This window comes from Balaenoptera ricei, chromosome 5, assembly GCF_028023285.1.
Source record: "Balaenoptera ricei isolate mBalRic1 chromosome 5, mBalRic1.hap2, whole genome shotgun sequence".
Classification (NCBI taxonomy): domain Eukaryota; kingdom Metazoa; phylum Chordata; class Mammalia; order Artiodactyla; family Balaenopteridae; genus Balaenoptera; species Balaenoptera ricei.
In genome coordinates this window covers 29,329,061-29,350,281 of record NC_082643.1, presented here as the reverse complement: position 1 = coordinate 29,350,281, position 21,221 = coordinate 29,329,061, and the positions used below count along the sequence as shown (strand labels likewise).

Sequence of the window (21,221 nt, the reverse complement as noted above, 5' to 3'; positions counted from 1 at the left end):
CCTTTGTCTCCAGGGAGTAGCAGGCCCTTCATTTTCAGAATCCATTTAACCAGGGGTTCTGGTTGGTTGAATTTTACTGAGCCGACTCAGTGTTTTACTTGCATCCTCCTCATCCTCTGTCAACTCTTTCCCAGCGTAAAATCTTGTATTTTACACCTGCAAAGTGGATTTCATTAGCAGGATGAGCCTTCCAAAGAAATGCCTTTAAAACTAAAATTTGTTTTTGTTACCGTCTCCTACTCTGTGTTTAGAAATCAGGTCTGGCAAATTTAAAGCTTCAGTGAGCAGAAAACTTGCATCTGGCCTGACACCTTGTAAGCCTGTTTTCAGCTCAGGGTCACTTAAAACAACCTATTTATAAACCCATGGGGAAAAAAAAAAGCTGGGTTTTCAATAGCAGGAACTGCTGACCCTGAAACTACAGGGAGATGAGTTGGGTGCCTTGATGATACAGACCGTGGGCCATGACAGCGTTGCAGATGAGAGCAGCCAGGGATCTGTGGGTCGTGGGGTCTTAGAATGCTTTCAGAACAAATCAATAACCAGTACAATAAAGCAGTGGTGTGAAATGACTACTTTATTCAAACTCATGGTGTCCCAACCTGTTGAGCTTTTGAGGAGGGGAGTGTGAGAGGGGCTTATGCAAGTTTGATTTCAACAGATGGTGTCCGCTTTCTTTTCTGTTCTCCACCTCACTTATGGGCCTGTGTTTTTTGCTTTGATCAAAGAATTCATGATTTAATTTGGATGAGGCATACTTTCATTTTGGTAGATTTTGAAAACATAGTCTACAGAGAAATGTAATGGCTGTGGCCTTAGGAATGAATATTCTTTGCTCTGTGCGCCAGAGGCTACAAGATGGATAGATTTTCTAAAACAAGCCCTACCTCAGAAGTAGGGGCCGTATAGCCTATAGATTAAGATCTCAAACTGCGTGGTAAAAAAAAAAAAAAAAAACCTCAGTTAGAATCTCGATTCCGTGACTTTCAGTAGCTGTGGAGCTTTGGGTGAATCATTTAGCCTCTCCAAGGCTCCGTTTCCGCTCGTGGAGATAATAATCACACGATCTATCTCACGGACTTGTTATAAGGGTTAAATGAGATAACAGATATAAAGCACTTAATATGATGCCCAGCATGGAGAAACACTCAATAAATGCAGCTACTGTAGTAATTATTATCCAAAAGCCATCTGAATATATATTTACATTTAGAAATAAATCGATGACATGGCATGAAAGAATTACTCTAAATTTTATTGCTTTTCTCTCTTCATGACATAGCTTTAGTGTTGAGAATTTAGAAAAACTGATAAAAAGAATCTGAAACTGGCCCTTAATCCCATCACGCAGAAATAACCATTATCATCCTAATCTGTATCCTTCTATATTGATTACATAAAGCTACTTAAGGAAAAATGGGATTCTACTTTATTTGTTCAACAACTACAGTACTTACTGGGTTCAGGCACTGTACAATTTTCTGAAAGCCTGCCTTTCCTCCTTCATATATCATGCAAATGTTTTTATGGCTTGCTGCGGAAGGAGCTTGTAAATGCCTCCAGCTTCCTCGGGGTTATCTTAGATTTCCATTAAGTCTTTTACAACTTTCCTGGATGAGCGAGCATACAGGAATTAAATGCGGAATTCATAAGCTAAAATTGAACAGAGAAGGTGAGGAGGGCTGAGATCGGGAACGTGGGTGAAGAAACGGCAAGAAGTAGGCAAGGGTCAGGGCGCCGACTTTCTCTAGTCTCAGCCCTGCCAGCTAAGGAGCTGCCTCCTAGGTAAGCGCCCCCCCCCACCCCCGGCCTGCCTGGTCCCCTCAGTGAGGTGGAGGAGATGCTTCCCGAAGTGTCCTCGTGTTTGTCCAGCTGCTTCCAGGAGGTGGACCCGGTGATGCAACAGCCCTTATACTTCCCACCTCTTGGGGTGGTGACATGCTCTCTCTGTGAAGGATGACCAGCAGAAAGCAGGTGTCTATGTGACCTGGAAAGAATGACACGCTTTAGTCAAGTGTTTCCTGACGGTAGCCGACCAAGAAGGGTTTTTAAGCCGATGTCGGGCTAAAGAGAGTACAGATGATCCCGGAAAGAGCTTTTCTGTCGGGAGAGCAGGGGAGAGCCTTCCCTCCAAGGTCAAATGCGAGCTCTCGCCCCTCCGGGAAGGTCTAGCTCTTATAAAATTCTAAGTGTGACCGTCAACACTTCATCCACTGTTTTTCTTTTCAACGGTCACTCATTTTTCTGCCACTAAATATAGCCGGGCCAGGATCGGGTGGAAGAGGAGAGCCGCATACAGGACTTGGGCACAGACGCTTTTGAATCCAGGGCTCCCTGTTTGATTTTAGAACCTGGGCTCTGTCCTTTTCCTTTTTCCAGAAGCTGCTTCCGGAGCTTCTGTTCTTGGATTAGCTCCTGTCCTCTCCCGGGGCAATAGATGTCAGGACACTCCTGAAATGGAATCTGCCCCACCGCACTGCTCCCAGGGACGACGGAAGCTTTCAGCCTCATGACCTTTGCCACCTGGTTCCGGGGCGAGCTGTGGCTGGCACCTGTCAGGGTCCCCTGGGGCTGTGACCTGAGGCCCCCAAGGTGCTTGCTCCTGTGTGTACTGGTTGGAGGAGAGGGTGGGGAATCTTCCCGATTCTGTGAGTGAGAAAGTAAATGAATCGCTCTGCTCCAGAGTGAGGTCCCTTTGTTGTGAAAGAACAGAGACAGTTAACAGCTGGTGACAAAGAGTGTGTGTCCCCCCAATTCCAGCCCCTCCCGAGGTGGCAGAGGGGAAGCCTTTTAATGAGCAAGGCTTTGCTGTAACTGAATGTAAGTGTATACGGTTATTTCTGTGGAGAAATTCAGGCTTTGGGGGACCCAGAGTCTCTTCTGTTGTTTTTTTCAAAAAGCCACAGTGGGGTGCTGTAGTGACAGGATCTCACCATTAACTTTTAATTTCTTTGCTTTTGTTGGTCACTCCACATTATTTAAAAGTATGTTTTGGCTGGTGAATAATGCTTTTGGATTGCACTCAGAATGCATAAACGGCTGTAGTAAAACTTGCACTCTTGGAAAGGAAGCCCGTGCAGAGGGGCCAGGTGGCCCAGTGGATTAAGGAATCTTTAACCTTTAACCTTCCTTAGACCTGGGTTCAAATCCTGCCTAGATCACCACTCAAAGATGAGAGGTCGGTTTGACTTGGGTTTTGAATTCCAATCACTCGTTTGTCCAAAATCACACAACTCCCCAAATCTTTTGGCCCAAATCTCCACCATTGTCAGTTGCTACTCAAGGGAGGGCCAGTCCTGAAATAGCAGGGTGGAGCAGGTCAGCACTGAAGTACATTGGCAGAGATGAATGGGGAAGTTACAAGCTTATGAGCACCTGCCAGCTCCAAGCCTGGCTCGGGCCAATGCAATGATTTCCTCACTTTTTCAAGCACTGAATTTGATTGTGACAGGAAGTAAAAAAAAGTTTCCAGCCATTTTTACAGGTACTGTGCAGGCAAGGCTGGAACTGTGTTTAAAAGTCTGCATTCTTTCACTGCAGACAGAACCACGTTTGCAAACACTGGTTTCATCTTGCTGAGACAGCTTGGTGGGCATCAACCCCTGGTTTTTGTCCCCCTCTGCTTCCTTTATATGTCATGTTGCTCTAGCCACGTGCTTCGGGGTCTCAGTTTCTCTGTCTATGAAACGGGAATACCCTGGAGGCATTATTTGCCACATTCTTAATTACCTAGAGAAGCATTTTTGAAAATGGAAATTATGTTTGCAAAACATAACTAATTCTCCGGGTGGTAATAATTGGGTCCCTGCAGTGTATTTATATTACTTGACAGGTTACCTCTATTGACCCCCAACTAGTAATTATGTAAGTTCAAATTGTGCTGGGTTTATAATGTTTTCTCTGAAGACATCAACCGAGATGGGATGACTAGAATATTAGGAGGATTCTACCCCAGACGGCCTCCATTGGCAGACAGCATCCTCCGTTGTGAGTACGGCTTTACTAATGGATTCTTAACCTGCGTGGACCTGCTTTATGTTTAGGGATGGCCCTCACGACCTGAAGCACGTAATGAAGTGCTCCTCTGGTGATGAGATTCCCCGGGCCAGCCCTCTGTACTGTGAGGAAATTGTCGCTGAGTAGCGTGGATGTACAACAGGGCGTCTTCCGTCAGCACACAGTGGCTAGCTCACTCTTCTTGCTTCTCCGCCAGGTTCATCAGCACCAGGACCGGGGAGAGACCTTTCAGTGCCAGCTCTGCCCTTTCACTTCCTCCCGTCACTTCAGCCTGAAACTCCACATGCGCTGTCACCAGCACTTCCTGAGGACAGAAGCCAAGGTGAAGGAGGAGATCCCAGACCCCGATGTCAAGGGATCTCCCCACCTCAGTGACAGTACCTGCCTGGGGCAGCAAAGGGAAGGAGGAGGGACAGAGCTAGTGGGGACCATGATGAAGTCCAGCACTCCAGAGAGGACTAGCCAGGGTGGGGCTGGCGTCTCGCCTTTGCTGGTGAAGGAGGAGCCCAAGGAAGATAATGGCCTGCCAACCTCCTTTACTCTGAATGCTACCGACAGGCCGGCCAACCACACGAAGCTGAGAGAGCCCTCCGATTATGCAGCCAACAGCGCGTCCGCATTGTTCAGCCAGGACATCTCTGTAAAGATGGCGTCTGATTTTCTCATGAAGCTGTCAGGTACTTGAAGAGGGTTGTCCTCTCTCTCTCTCTCTCTCTCTCTCTCTCTCTCTCTTCTCTATCTCTCTACCAGTGTTCTCATCTACAAAATGAGCTGGTAGAACTAAGCGATTTCAAGATCGCTTGAGATTCCAGTTGTCCGCACTCTCATACATTTTCTCCTTGAGACTTGTTTTTTGCAGTCCTTTGGAAGTAGGCGTGGCTGTGGTTTGGGTCTAAAAACAACAGGGGTCGTTGATTTCCTTCCGGTTTTCCCCCTTTATGAGTTCTTGCTGTGGGGGACAGGTCACAGCGTGAGCCAGGGTGGCGACAGTTCTTTGTGTGACCTTGAGCCCTATTTAACTTGTCTCTCCGTTGGGTTCTTTAAAGTGCTTGTATGAGTCATCTTGCTTTGTGTTATTCAAGTTCTTTATTGCCTTGATTTAAAAGATGTTTAAAGGACATGTATACAGAGACTACTATTAGCAATTATAGAGTTTTCAAATTTGAGCAAATGATAAAATTATCTTTAAATTTTGTTTTTTCTAAGGGAAAGTGTTTTTATTGTGGTAAAATATACCTAACATGAAATTTACCACTTTAACCATTTTTAAGTATACAGTTCTTTGGCATTAAGTACATTCACACTGTTGTGTAATCATCACCACCATCCATCTCTGGAACTTTTTCATCCTCCCAAATTGAAACCTTGTACCCATTAACCAAGAATTCCCCATTCCACCCTCCCCTCTGCCCCTGGTAACCATTATTCTATTTTCTGTCTCTATGAACATAACTACTCCAGGTACCTCATGTAAAGTGTGATTAAAAAAAGTTTTTTTTAAACATTCTTTTGCAACTGCCCCAGTGCCTTTTAGAAAGAAGATGGAGTATGTTTTAAAAACTTATTACTAATTGATATCACTTTCACCATCAAATTATGCATGATGTTTCTTTTAGTTTGTTTTCTTTTTTTCCCTCAATTTCTTTAAGTTGTGGAGTTGAATGGGGGATGTAGAGATGCTGAGGGAGCGCTGTTTTTCCTGACGTTTTGGAATGAGAAAACATGTTGTGGGTCTGTGCTGCTACTCATTATATTTTTTAATGTCTGATTTTAAATTTTAAAAGAGATGTGGAGGGTGGGGAAAGGTCGGCTGAGAATTGGTTCTATCTTTCAGTGAAGATGGCAGTCCCCACGATGATTTCCAAATGCCATTTCAGCTCTTTGGAGATTGACAATACCCTTTTAAATGGAGAATAATTGGTCACCACCTTCCTTTAAATGGGCTGTGAGTCGCATTTCACTAAATGTCATCGCCAGGTGAATTCGAGGTTCTGCTTCACTCTGAAGTCCCTTTGCTCAGTGACACTTCAGTCAGGTCTTCTGGAATGTCCCCATCACCCCAGGTCTTTGCCCCTCAGGAGTGCACTGCGCTGGTTGGAAGAAATGAGGAAAGGCAGGGGATGGAAATGAGGCATCGCAGAAAGAACTGGGATGGAAATGTTAAAGGGAGGCATCCCACCCTGCAAGATGAGTGAGCTCGTCCTACACCGGAAATGATCGGGTGTCAGGAATTCAACCGTGGCAGTGAAGAACGCTCTTCCCTTGTCTTCTCCTCTTCCATCCCAACCTAGGGGGACGTGTGCTCTTTGAGACTCTGCTTTTTGTATTTAAACATTTTTGAAAATGTGGGGGAAATTCAGGCTTCTGGTTTTCCTTTTGCCACTGATCTTTTAGTTTTCACTTCTAGGAGATCGCTGGTTCTTCTTTGATGGTCTCTCCCACCAATGTCATAGCAAAAGGGGCTCCTTTTCTGGGCTCTTCTAGCACTTTCCCAAGGAATGCAATGGCATATTCACGTAGCATAGCTTAGAAACGGGGACATTTCCTTACTTAGCAGACAGGGGAAACTCAGTATGAGGTTAGTAACTCTTAGGAAGAGGGTACTCCCTTTACTCCAGGACTCCGGAAAGTTTTTAATCCTGAGGAAGGTGAGGGGGGTGGAGGAAGGTTTGATGGCACACAATTCCTGCTGAGCTCAGTTGTGAGTGCCCAGCATCAGGCTGTAATTAGCCCCAGACCCAGTCTCAGGGAGCACAAGATAAGGCCTGTGGCTTCTGGGAGCCAGGCTTGCAAACAGGAAAAACACAAGAGGAGACGCCAGTCGGTAGGTTGGGGTGAAAAACTGTGCACCCAGGCCTTATACTGTGATCTGTTTTCTCAGTTGGCTATTGATAGGGACTTGTTTACGGGTTTGGCAGTCGCAGTATTTACTGACTGATCAGTTGGCATAAGAAAACAGATAACAAATGCACGCTGTTTATGCAAAAGGCCTGTGCAGCTATTTTATGGTGGCTTACTAGAGGTCCTGAAACCTGACTTGTGTGCACTGTTACCTAGCAACCTGTTACAAAGTCACCGGGGAGTGAGATGCATTGGTAATTTTTTTGTGTGTGCGCGTATTTGGATGTAAATGTAAACTTGGTGACAGTGGCAACGCAGCCCACGGGAAAAGGAAAGGAATACATTATCCGGAGGTGAGGGGGGGTGATTATTTATTTATTTTTCTTCCACTCGCTCTCTGGTTGGTCAGGCTCTGGAATTGATAGCTCCCATCATTGTGGTGTTCTAACTGTCTGTGTCTGTGACTGTGATCCCGGGACCAAAAGGCCAGATCCCGGGGAGCTGTGCCTGAGTTTCTAGCTCTTTCCCTTATCAGATGTCGGGTTAGCATCAGGCCTTGTCCCTAGGCATCATAACGGCGCCATTGTTCTTGCCATGAATTTTTGAGCTGGGCTCTGTGTGTGCACCTGCTGGGACTCTAGGGTGCAGCTGTTTGTGGACACCGGGGCTGGGAGTCTCTGTGCCAGCCACATCACAGTCTGCAGAACCGGAGCACAGTGGCAAATTCAAGCGTGTCCGTACCTTCTTGTTTCCAAAGGAGAGATGGAACACACTTGATTCTTTCTTGCTTGGTGATTAAGGGGAGTCTTTCTTGCTCCCACTGGATTAAAAATCACTGGTGGAATCCTCTTTTTTTTTTTTTTTTTAAACCTTATAAATGTGTAAAGCATGCTTACTTTTTTTTTTTTAATTTATTTTATTTATTTATGGCTGCGTTGAGTCTTCGTTGCTGTGTGCAGACTTTCTCTAGTTGTGGCGAGCAGGGGCTAATCTTCGTTGCAGTGCGCGGGCTTCTCATTGCGGTGGCTTCTCTTGCTGCAGAGCACAGGCTCTAGGTGTGCGGGCTTCAGGAGTTGTGGCTCACGGGCTTAGTTGCTCCACGGCATGTGGGATCTTCCCAGCAGATGGCTCGAACCCATGTCCCTGCATTGGCAGGCAGATTCTTAACCACTGCGCCACCAGGGAAGCCCTGGAATCCTCTCTTAAAGGGACTCTAAATCCTTCCCTCCCTACCCCCATTTTGAGGTTTCCTAGTGTCTGTGATTGTGAAATCAAACCCCTTCCCCGAACCGTCTACTCTTCTTCTGCCTGAGCCCACACTTAACATTCCTTCGTCCCTCAAGATTAACCTTGTCCCCTAGGACCAAGGCTTTCCAGGCTCAGCACCGTAACTGATTCAGGGAAGAGGATGGGACAGTCCCTGCTGCTGGCTTTCTGGGCTGATGGAAAAGAGAATTTTGCAAACTCTGCTCCAAGTTTCAGCCTAGGAGGCAGGCCTTTGAGGGCTGCAGCCCTGCATATTTGCATAGATCTTTCTTGGGAGCCAAAAGGTAGATGCAGACTGTCGCACGTCAGGGCAAGGGATTCAGTAGCCGCATGACTGGGGCTGTGCTGGGGAGAGGAGATAAAATTCCTACTGTTTCTGTGCCTTCTCTCCTTTATCCAGTAGCAGCTCTCACCTTGACTGACATTAGATTTACCTGGGGAGTTTTTTTTTTTTTAAATGCCAGGGTCCAGCCCCACTGCCAGAAATTATGATTTAGTTGGATAGGACCTAGACCTAGACATTGGTGTTTTCTTTTTCTTTTTTTTTTTTTGGCCACACTGCGTGGCATGCGGGATCTTAGTTCCCCAACCGGGGATTGAACCTGCGCCCCCTGCAGTGAAAGTCTTAACCACTGGACCACCAGGGAAGTCCCTAGACATTGGTGTTTTCTTTAAAATCCTCAAACGATTCTAAAATGCGGCCAGGACTAAGGACCACTGATGTGGAAGATAAACTTGGTACCTGTTTTTTTGTTTGTTTGTTTTTCAGTACACCTATAGTTTTTCAGTGCAGCTCTCTTCCCTCACTTTCTATCCAAGACCATGAAAAAGGCCTGGTGGTTTGGGATGGGTCTGAGGCATTCACTATAGGTCAAGGTTAACAGGAACTGGAGGCCTGGGTGAGTCATGGTCATTGAGCCCCACGTTTTCCCTCGTGGAGCCACATGACAGGAGAATTAAAAGAAGCATCTTGGTATTCTCCAGTTAGAATTAGAAAGTCTCAAGACTCATCTAGAACATCTAGGAACTGGGAATATCATCATTAGACGCCTGATTAAAAGTTGCCTGCTGTGGCCTTACATCATTTCTCTTTCTGAAAACTACACTTTTCAAGATATCACATTTAAATCTAACTCTCCAAATTAGAACCAAGCAGTTGACAGAAACTTGGCATCTCAGTTGTTGGCTGGGAATATCTTTTTATCTTTTTGTACTTGGTTTTTTGAAAATAAAAGATACAAGTCATTTCAACTATTTTTAGTTTGGAAACTGGCCAAAAAAATTTATCCTGTCTCCCACATTCTATTAATTTCATAAAATTCGGGCCGAAACATCTTAACCATGAGGGGTGGACTTTGGAAAACAGTGACTTGCAAATGGGTCCACGCTGAACTGTTTCGAATGTGTTAGGAGCTCAGTGGTAAAATGGCAAAGGTTTTCTTGAATAAACGAAGGGCAGCTGGTGAACGTTTGTGTTGTATCTTGCAGTTTCCCATGGGCCTTTGTTCCGCCACCTCCATCTCTTTCCCATAATGTTATGCATCTGTAGTTACAATACGGTTTGTCTGTAAAGGGCAGCTCCTTATCCTGTGATACCTTTGTTTGTGCTGCGGAAGAAGGACGGGGCCGGGAGATGCCTGTTAACGAGGCATCCTTATTACCTGGTGGCTCTGATTGGCTTTCTGTCAAACATCTTAGCATCCTTCTACCAAGGAAGTGCCAGCCTTCTGCCATTCACGCCCTCAGGCTTCAGTGCCATTAGCTGGGGCTCTCTCCACGCCTAAGTGTGCCTACCCCCGGTGGGTTTATTGTTGGCAGTCTTCCTTTGCATCTTCAGTTTGGCCCTTTTTTTTTAACCCTGCCTGGCTTTTCTCATGATGGGCACTCACTGATCACTTGACTAAAATTCCTGGTGTCAGAAGCCACATTGTGGGCCCTCACATGTTCAGGCAGCCCGAATGTCCTATTGAAATCCTGGATTTTACCGAACCTGGTGGGTGATTCACATGAGAGGGAGAGTGTGACGCTTTCTTGTTTTTCAGTGACTTGCTGCTCCACGAGATGAGGGCTGATCTGAGTCACAGAAGGGAACAGGTGGCGTAACAAGAAAGTGGGACCTGGAGTTACACACGTGCTCAGGCCTCCAGGGATGGAGACTTTGTGACACTGACTCACTGTTTATGATTTTTCCTTAGCAATCACTTACATAGTGCCTGCTCCTTGCCGTTTAACCCGTTTGAACTTTATAACAACCCTAGAGGAAGATACTGTTGGTATTCCCATTGTACAGATGAAAACTGAGAAACAGAGAGGTTTAGAAACTTGCCCACATTTACACAGCTAGTAAGTGGTGGGACTGGGATTCTAATCCAGGCAGCTGGGCTCCAGCATCCCCTTCCCCAAATCACAAAGTAAGGAAGTGGTGAAACTGGAAGTTGGCTCTGTTCTCTGCCCTTGTCTTTGTAGAGTCAGAGTCCCCAGCAAGGGAGCCATTCTCTGAATGTCGTATGTTCGATGCCACCGGAAGTTGTACTAATACTTTTAGGCTTTTCAGGCATTGTTTAGTGCAGATGGAGTAGTAACAGTAAAGCCAGTTACAGTGTGTCTTCAATGGCTCGTAACAAGCATGTAGTTGAGGAAACCAAGACCGGAAGTCAGTAGTGTAGAAGGGTTGCCACTGGAATCCAGACGTTTCTTTCCTCACTGTGCTGGATAGAGTTCATCTCATTCCAGAACTGTCCGCAGAGTAGTTGTTTATCTTGATAGACTCTTGGGAAAATTGATCAAACTCTATGTTTCTGCAAAACTGAATCCAGGTCATTTTCTTCCTTGCCTCAGAAGTACATTTTCTTCCACTCACTACTGTTGTTACTATTGTTACAACTTCTACTATTGTTATCCTGAGGCTTATTACTAATCAGATGGGTTTCCAGTGAGCCAGGCGCGGTGCCAACAACTTGATGTAATTTCTCAGTTAACCTTCCCAACCACCCTGTTAATGTTAAACCTATTTTATAGATGAGGAAGCTGAGGCTTAGTAGGTTTTGGCGACCGAGGGATAGAGCAGAGATTCAGCACTGCCTAACTATGAAGCTTGGCTCCTGACCACTTAATGAGCTATTACCTAATTTTTTTTTTTTTTTTTCTCAATCGAGTGAACTGTCTTTTGACCTCAGTCTGCTTCACTGTTTATTTTCCTTGGCTTCAAACCATGACATCGTTTTTAATGCATGCTAATTCAGTCACTAATCTGGTTAAATTTTTTTGTGTCTTCAAAATACACCCACAATCCATCCCTCGAGGGCGGCCTTTCCTGGCCCACCAGCTCCCTCCCGGATGCCTCCTCCGCCCCAGGACCCTCCCTCCCCGCCGCCAGGCCTCCAAGGCGTTAATGGACTCTTCTGATACCTCTGGCGTCAGGTTGTGCCCCTGCCTGGCTTCTTTCTCCTGAATAATGGTATCCCTACTCCTCTCAAGAAAAATGCTGAGTTTTCACCAGCTGGTAGACACTCCCCCTGCCCCCCATTTCCATTTACCTGCCTTCCCTCATGTTCCAGGAGTCCGGTCATTGGAAACATGGAGTTCCATAAATCTTCCTCCTGTTAGGTAAAATGGGGGAGGGGGGTTCTAAAAAGAATTAATAATGTTATTAAAACCAAAATAACTAGGGACTTCCCTGGCGGTCCAGTGGTTAGGACCCTGCGCTTCCGCTGCAGAGGGCACAGGTTCGATCTCTGGTCGGGGGACTAAGATCCCTCATGCTGTGCGGTGTGGCCCAAAAAACCCCACAAAATAACTAGTTTAATGCACCTCTGACCCCCAGTGGTTCTGTATCTTTGTAGAGAATTTCTAGCCACATTGCGCTTTATTGCTGTGATATCCACCCCTACTCCCCGCTCCAGTGATACTTAGAATCTTAACATCCAAGTTGACACTTGTATTACTGCTTGTGTCTTAGTCTTGCCTCTTCAACTATATTTCAGATTGCTAAGGGGTGGGGAGGGGCAGCGGCAGGGGATGATGTTTCCTTTATAATGTCTTTATCTTTGTATCATCCACAATGTATTCCGTGGTAGATGATAAGAAAGGTATTCCATTAGTCATATATATTCTGGGAGTCAGGTTTTCAGAGGTTGTGGTATTGCTTCACTTAAAAAAGATTTACAAATTCACAACCAGCTCCGTAGTGCCATAAAGAGTACGGAAGAAAGAGGTGGTCCATGGGAAGAAAGCAGGCTGTTCAAAGGGAGCCTCAAAGGGTGTGAGTACCTTGGTGTTGGCCGGGACCTCAGCTTCTGGGGCCAAATCTAGGAACCGGAGTCGGTCACACAGGGAGTTAAGTAACAAACTGGTCCACAGTTTAGCAGCTCAACACAATAGCCATTTACTTAGCTTACGAGTTTGGGGATTGGCAGTTGGGCATGGCTGACCGGTGTGCTTTTTCTGGTCTCGTCTGGGCTGACTCATCCATCTGCAGGACCTTGCCAGGTTGCCAGGGCATGGCTGGTCTAGGTGAGCCCCAGCTGGGAGGGCTTCTCTCTGTCCCCCAGGGTGTCCCATCCTTCAGTGTGTTAGCCTGGGCTCGCCCACATGGCAGCTGGGCTGGCTTCCAAAGGAGAGAGCAGAAGTGCTCCAGGTCTCTGGAGGCTGGGCTCAAAGCTGGCCCAGCGTCACTCCCACCACCTTCCAGTGACCGAAGCCAGCCACTCCAACCCAGATTCAGAGGGCGGGATAATCTGCTCCACCTCCTGATGGGAAGATCTGCGGAGTCACATGGCAAAAGGGGTGGGTTTTCAGGCAGAAGGGATCCTGATGACCATTTTGCAGTCTCCCAACGCCCAGAGTTCTTCAGACTCACTGGGTGTTCCACAAAGACAAAAAACCCTTAAAATACCAATGTATGAACCAGAATGTCAGTATAGTAATTTAAAATGACAAGTGTAACAATCAAGAGCAGATGTCATCTGGGGCAGATGGTCACCGACTTCCCTGAAGAGTGTTGGAAATATATGATCCAATCTTTAGGTTTTCTTTTTTTCCAGTCTCAAGTCACCTCAAGCTGTTCTTACATGCAAATCACTCCACGGCTGTTCCTACAGTTCATTCTTTGGATGTGTTAATAGCGTGAATTTAAAATGCAGTTTTCTCTCCCATCTACTCCCGGCTAGAGGCTTGATCGGTTTTCCAGGACTGGTCCTTCCTGCTTTTGACAAGGGAGATATCCTGTCTGTTAAGTGGATTCCTGCAGATAGCTGCTCTCGCTCATTATGTGTGGCTTGTAGTAGTTTCGTTCACGGAGAAAAGCCTTATTTATTTATTTTAAAGTTCTGTGGCACTGCCTATTGTTATTACCCTTGACCCTGCTCGAAAGGCTCTTTTGTTTTCCCTTTGTCGCTATGTCTATAATCTCAGTAGCTGTCACAGGGGACCTGCGCGGCCCTGGTCCGCAGACATAGACACTGAAGTGTGACCGAGGATTAGCTCAGGTGGGGATGAAAGAGATAATGAAATATAATGAGAAATATAAGATGGTTAAAACTCCGCTAAACACTAAATATAAAATGACTTAAGGCCAATTAAGTAGTTTACCTTATGAGAGAGCAAGATTTGAAAATATTTAGCTAATGTTTTAAATAAACATTCTATTTGAATATAATATGCTTCACTGTTATTAATTATTATTTCATGAAATCTCGGCTTTCCTTATGATTTCCGAAGGCAATTTATTTTCTTCTCACCCAAAGTGTATCAACTTGTCAAAAAATCCCAGGTGCCCAGACAGATCATACATCCTTACATACACTTACAAGGGAACTTGGGTAGTTATAACAGCCCTGATTTGTGATCTGGAGAGTTGAGCTCTGATTCTGATTCTTTCATGAATGAGCTGTGTGGTTTTAAAAAGGTCATATCATTCTCTGAGACTCTGTTTTCTTATTGTAAAGTAAGGGAGTGGAAAGCAGTAATGGTTTTCATTTTGTTTGTTTTTAAACATTAAACCCATTTTTTTCCAAACAAAATCTTAAGGGCAGACTCAATATATAAAACACAAAGAATATGTAGTTTAATGTATTTTTAAATTTAACTTTATTTTTTAGGTTCTCATGTATTATATTTATTTATTTTCAAAGTCCAGCAATTCGAAAATAGTTGCTAAGTGATAATCCCACACACGTGAAATTAGTGTTATGTTAAGATGAGGTCTTACAGCAGTATAAGCATCTAGTGTATTTCTAAATTTATTTTGCTGATTGCAGCTTCAAGAAATACCATTTACACAGCGACATTGTGGCAAATGAGATAAGATTTTTAACAATTCACCTTGTAATCTCAGGATCCCTTTAATTAAATGTATTCAGCTGCTTGAAAGAAGAGTACAATAATAAAAAGTTTTTGCTTCAAAGCTGACAACATTTAGCAATTGCCCTTATTCCTTATCACGATAAAGGGCAGACAAGAAGCACCCCAAACTTTCAGCATGTACTAAAGCCATCGATAATTCTATTTTAGCTACTTGGTTATTACTCAGACCATTATTTGGAAGTTTATTTAATCTCGCTAGTCTCAGATTCTTCATCTACAAGATGGAGATAATGGTAGTAACTACTTCAGAGGGTCGTTGAGAGGATCAGATAAATTAATCCAAGGAAACAGCATACTCCCTGGCCCATATTAAGTGCTCTATAAATGACAGAACCAAATATGTGTATATCTACATATTTCTGTCTGGCTGTTAGCCATGATCAGAAGCTTCACCAAAGCAGATACACTTGAAACTACCCTGGCACCTAATTTAAGGCAGTGGTCCTCAACCAGAGGCATGCTCAGGGGAGAGTAAGGAAATGTCTAGAGAAATTTTTGTTTTCACGACTGAGAAGTGCTACTGGCATCTAGTACGTAGAGACCAGGGGTGCTGCTAAACATCCTACTGTTTGCAGGACTGTCATCCACAGCAAATTACCCAGCCCAGAATGTCAGTGGTGCTGAGGTTGAGAAAGCCTGATTTGAGGCATACCTAGAGACTCTAGTCGTACCATAATTGTACAGTTTTACATGCACAGGCCTGAATTTTTGGAAAGATTAGTGTATAGCCAAGCACTTCCTTATTTATGACATATTACTAGAACTCTGCCACTCCTAAGAGGTAGGGAGAACTGCATCACAAGTGATACACAAAACTGAATTAACTTGTTAACTCAAGTTAACCTATCAGTGGTCTCCAGTGACTTGACATTTTATATATAACAGAGCTGAGGGTCCACATTTTAAAATTAAATTTTAAATTAGTTTCAATAATCTTAAAAGCTTACATTGGAAACCGACATTTATTGGAACCCCAGAAGCTTATCCTAGGGTTGGTTCCTTGGGACACTGTTTGAAAACCACCAAATCTGTGGTCCCTTCCAGGTCCAAGGGTCTTTGGCTCTGCTTTAGGGGGAGCTAGTAAGTAAAATTCTCAATGGCCTAGCTTTTTCATGTACCAGTTCAGCAGTCACAAAATTGCCAGAGTCTGAACTGAAAGAGAGCTGGGTCTTATTAAACTCAAGGAAAGTGTCGTTTTCCTTCACCAGAGGAAACGGACAAAACAGAGCAGTAACAGTCATGTTGCCGTCCCTTCTTCCTCTTCCACCCTCTTAGATCTTCATAAAATTCTTCCCCACCAGAAAACATGCCTTTCCTTCAGCTTACACGCCACCCTTCCTCATTTCTCGTTCACAATGCTTAGTTCACATCGTATCACTTCTGCCCAGAGCCCACAGTGCAACTGCTTGAGTTAGTTTCCTTCTTAAAGGCGCTTGGACTATCTTGGAGAGAAAGGAGAGCGCTTGGGCGCATTTTCAGCCAGAAGCCCTGAAGTCTAGTGTCTCTGATTTGGAGAAGTCAGTCTGTTAACCTCTTGGGACCTTAGTTCCTTCACCTGCAAGATGAAGGTAGTAACGATGCCTGTCTCTTGTGGTTGATGGAAGGATCAATTCCTGTATAACTATTCAAATGCTAGTTGTGTGCGTTACTGAAACAAATAATGGTCTTTAAGGAAGTTATACAGCATTGTCCTGGGGGTGGGGATGAGAGGGGCTTAGACAGAATCTCGAAGTGTACTGAGGACACCTCGCCGGAAAGACGGGTTCCTTTTACAACTCATTAATGCTGGCCTATTAGAATTAGAAGCTTGGAATCATTTTATCCCAGTGGCTTTCCCGTTCCTTTCCCATATTAGCCTTTGTCTTGAATCCTTTCTAAATCCTGATTTAGAAAAAGCTGATTTGCTTCCTTTCAATGGCAGCCCAACTCCATCGAGCACATGAACTTACAGATGTACATAATTTTTAATCATAATTTTCTCAGGTGGCAAAGTGTTTGAACAGTGAGAGAAGGGAGCTCTTGGTCAGTGGGGCTTCCTCACCGCATTAAGTGGAGTGTCTGGAAGCCTAACGATACATAAACGGAAGTCAAGGTAGTTGCTGTGAAAGTCCTTTACAAACTGAGTTCCATACGTGCACCCATCTTCTTGTTAGTGGTAAGAATGAAGTAAAGGCTAGGCAGTGAGTCTTAAATTACTGCTTTTCTCTTAGCAATTTCCCCAAAGAGAAAACAACTTTAGTTTCACCTTTCCCTATAGAAAAAAAATTTTTTTTAATTAAGATAATAAAAAAATGATGGCAATTATGCAGTCATATTGATGTTAAAATATAGGGCTTTATGCACTATTCTCAGTGTAAATATTTCTGGTAATTGAAAAAAAAAGCAGGGTAGCCTTCATATTGCTATTTTTACATCATCTATTTAGATCCCAATGTTTGGGAAACTAAAATCTGGACAAATGAGTGTTTCCCACATATTTTTTGATATGTCATTAGCCATACTTACATTTCCCTAGCACATTACTAGTTTTATGCCATTCTTGACATTGTCAGAATGAAAACCAGGTATGAAGTACCTTGCAAGTTTATAAAACAGCAACATACAGCTTGTCTATTATTTTTTTAAAGTGTCTTATTACAGTTCTGTTAAATCTGGGTTGTACTAATAATGCCAAATATCTTTTTTTTTTTTCTTAAGTCTTATGTAGCACATATTCTGACTAATGCTCCCAGAAGCTACTTATATCTTCAGAGAGCATTGGCTTCGTGGTTGCCCTCTCCAGCAGTTGGGATTTGCTTCTAGGGCCTCAGTAGTTTCCTATCTCTTTCCTAGGCTCACTTAGAATTTTTTAAAGTTTCAAAAATAAAAGATGGAAGCCTGAAGCATTTTTAAAAATATATAACCATTCACTTTATATTGTTCCTACCCAAAGAATCAAAGTTACAGACTTAATAGACAGCACACCATTTATTTATTATTATTATTATTATTTTTAATTTTCTTTATTTTTTTGGCTGCGTCGGGTCTTAGTTGCAGCATGCAGGATCTTTCGTTGCGGCGCACAGCCTTCTCTCTAGTTGTGGTGTGCAGGTTTTCTCTCTCTAGTTATGGCGCATGGGTTCCAGAGAGCGTGGGCTCTGTAGTTTGTGGCATGCAGGCTCTCTAATTGAGGCACACGAGCTCAGTAGTTGTGGTACGCGAGCCTAGTTGCCCCGCGGCATGTGGGATCTTAGTTCCTCGACCAGGGATGGAACCTGTGTCCATGCATTGGAAGGCAGATTCTTTTTTTTAAATGATACAAATGAGCTTATTTATTTATTTATTTATTTATTTATTTATTTATTTATGGCTATGTTGGGTCTTCGTTTCTGTGCGAGGGTTTTCTCTAGTTGCGGCGAGCGGGGGCCACTCTTCATCGCGGTGCGCGGGCCTCTCACTATCACGGCCTCTTGTTGCGGAGCACAGGCTCCAGATGTGCAGGCTCAGTAGTTGTGGCTCACGGACCTAGTTGCTCCGCGGCATGTGGAATCTTCCCAGACCAGGGCTCGAACCCATGTCCCCTGCATTGGCAGGCAGATTCTCAACCACTGCGCCACCAGGGAAACCTGGATGGCGGATTCTTTACCACTGGACCACCAGGGAAGTCCCCGACAGCACACCATTTAATTACTCTATCGTGACAAACTTAGGATGCTCTTGGAAAGGGTTTTATGAAGGATTCTGGAAGAAAGGTTTAGGGTGAGAGAAGCTTTAGGAGGTGGCCAGCAACCACGCCCTCCTGCTGGAAGTGGTTGAAAGGGGAGAAATGTGCTAGATAAACAGAATCCTCTTAGGAACCTCCTTCTGTAGAGGTCCAAAATACATGCTTGAAGATTGCCCTAGAGACTGTCTTTGTTCCCTTGGGCTCAGATGCCAATGGCACTGTCCCCAGAGGGCTAGATTTTCAGCACTTTCCTTGAGATTTTTCTGGGTTCCTCCTTTAGTAATGCCAGAGTCCAAGTGATCATTCAGAGACACCTCAGTAAGAGCTGTGGGGTAGTAGCAGAGCTTTTAACTTTATCTGGAAGGTCTTATCCCCAGTCTCATGATCAGACTTGAGGAAAGCACTTCCGATTGCCTTTGGTGGAATATTTTGGGATTTGTAGCTTTTGTTTACCACAAGTAATAATGGAGTGCCAACAGATGTCACTGATTTGTGACCAACATATTATATTTACTCAACAAATATATGTTGAGCTCCTGCTGTGTGCCAGGCCCAGTTCTAGGCACTCGAGATACATCAGCGTTAAAACAAAGATTATTGCCTTCATGAAGCCTACCTTTGAGTTGAAGGAATAGACCATAAATTGTTAACATAATAAATAAGAAAATTCTGTAGTATGGATTAGTCTTTAGGGCTGCCATAGCGAAATACCATAGACTGGGTGGCTTAAACAATAGAAATGTATTTCTCACCCTTCTGGAGGCTGGAGGTCCAAGATCAAGGTGCTGACAGGTTTGGTTTCTCCTGAGGCCTCTCCTTGGCTTGAAGATGGCTGCCTTCTTGCTCTGTCCCCACATGGTCTTTCCTCTGTGTGTGCACATCCTCTGTGTCTCTCTTATTCTCAGGACACAAGTCATATTGGATTAGGGCCACCCCCTGATGGTCTCGTTTAACCTAATTATCTCCCTATCTCCAAATACAGTCGCAGTGAGGGTTAGGGCTTCAACATTTGTATTTGGGGAGGTGGGACATACACAATTCAATCCATAACAAGATGTTGTCTGGTGATAAGTATTTTGGATAAAAAGGAAAATTAAGGACTTCCCTGGCGGTCCAGTGGTTAAGACTTTGCCTTCCAATGCAGGGGTGCAGGTTCAATCCCTGGTCGGGGAGCTAAGATCCCACATGCCTCGTGGCCAAAAAACCAAAACATAAAACAGAAGCAATATTGTAACGAATTCAATAAAGACTTTAAAAAAATTTATTGAAAAAAAAAAAAGGTGGGGGAAGACTTCCCTGGTGGTCCAGTGGTTAAGAATCCACCTTCCAATGCAAGGGACACGGGTTCGATCCGTGGTCAGGGAACTGAGATCCCACATGGCGCAGGGCAGCTAAGACGCGCACCACAACTACTGAGCCCACGTGCTCAGGAGCCCACGTGCCACATCTAGAGAGCCTGCGTGCGGCAACGAAAGACCCCACATGCCGCAACAAAGACCCGACGCAGCCAAATAAATAAATGAATAAATATTAAAAAAAAAAAAAAAAGGAAAATTAGAGTAGGGTAAGAGAGTTTGGGGGACTGCGGGTACTATGGGGTGGGCATCACAGTTTTGATCAGGGTGGTCACGGTCTTCATTGAGAAGGTGGTATTTTAGCAAAGACTTGAAGGTCAAGTTACATTCAGGTGTTGTTGTAACACAGGGACCAGAGATGGAGGAGTGGTGTAGTGGAGCTAGGCAGGGGACACAGGGTGGGCAGCCCATGCACCTGGCTTCTTGTCTTAGCTCTTCATCTTTCTGGTAGTAAAACTTCCAAGTGTCACTTTAGCCCTCTGGGGTCCAGTTCCCAAATATGCTGGTCTGTGTGAACTTGTGACTCCAGCAGGGATATTCTTCGAAGGGCATGAGGTATAAAGAAAGGACTTTGTGTCTAGGTATTGGCTGGAGGTAGATGGTGGGCAGGGGGTGATAGGCGTGCCCTTTGGGGATATATTTTCATCCTTTTTGTTGTTGTTGTTGTTAAGCAGGAGTGGGCTTAAGTCTCATTCTTTTTTTTTTAATAAATTTATTTATTTATTTGTTTATTTTTGGCTGCACTGGGTCTCTGTTGCTGCGTGTGGGCTTTTCTCTAGTTGCGGCGAGCGGGGGCTACTCTTCATTGCGGTGCGCAGGCTTCTCATTGCGGTGGCTTCTCTTGCTGCGGAGCACAGGCTCTAGGCGTGTGGGCTTCAGTAGTTGCGGCATGAGGGTTCAATAGTTGTGGCTTGCGGGATCTAGGCACACGGCTTCAGTAGTTGTGGCGTGCAGGCTCAGTAGTTGTGGCACACGGGCTCTAGAGTGCCCGCTCAGTAGTTGTGGCTCACGGGCTCTAGAGTGCAGGCTCAGTAGTTGTGGCACACGGGCTTAGTTGCTCCGTGGCATGTGGGATCCTCCCGGACCAGGGCTCGAACCCTTCCTTGTCCCCTGCATTGGCAGGCGGATTATTAACCACTGTGCCACCAGGGAAGCCCAAGGCTCATTCTAAGAAGCATTTCTAAGAACTCTGTATTAGGATGAGATCTTGTTTCTTAAAATACCAGCACATCTAAATTAACCAACTTAAAGGTCCTACTATGTGGCCCTTTAAAGGCGAGCAAGATGGCTGTGAAAGTGACAAGTGGTAAAAGAGGCTGCTAGTCTTCCTTCTTGGTTTTTCCCAAGAAAGACCAGGAAGTAGTATGTAGCTCAGTGGGTGAAGGCCTGGTAAGGTGTAGCCAAACCACAGAATCTATCCCATAATAGGCCAGTTAGCTCTGCCCTGACCACACACTCCACACCAGCCAACCATGCTAGAAATGGAAAAAGGACATTAGTGGAAAAACTGGTGAAATCTGAATAAAATCTGGATCTTAGATCATAGTAATGTGAATTTCTTCGTTCTGACAAATGCTCCATGGTGTTACATAAGATGTTAACTTTAGGGAACACTGAGTGAAGGATGTAGGGGAAGTCTTTGACCCCTCTTTGCAACTTCTCTGCAAATCTAAAAT

General features: G+C 44.6%; 1 protein-coding gene across 3 annotated transcripts in view; it reads left to right on the top strand.

The window, feature by feature from the left end:
• Positions 1-21,221, top strand: part of ZNF827 (zinc finger protein 827) — a 178,355-nt gene that overhangs the window by 49,396 nt on the left and 107,738 nt on the right. For all 3 annotated transcript variants that reach the window (XM_059922572.1, XM_059922571.1, XM_059922573.1), the window contains exon 4: positions 4,214-4,694. In XM_059922572.1, coding sequence (XP_059778555.1) covers positions 4,214-4,694 — 481 coding nt within the window. The remainder of the gene's footprint in view (positions 1-4,213; positions 4,695-21,221) is intronic.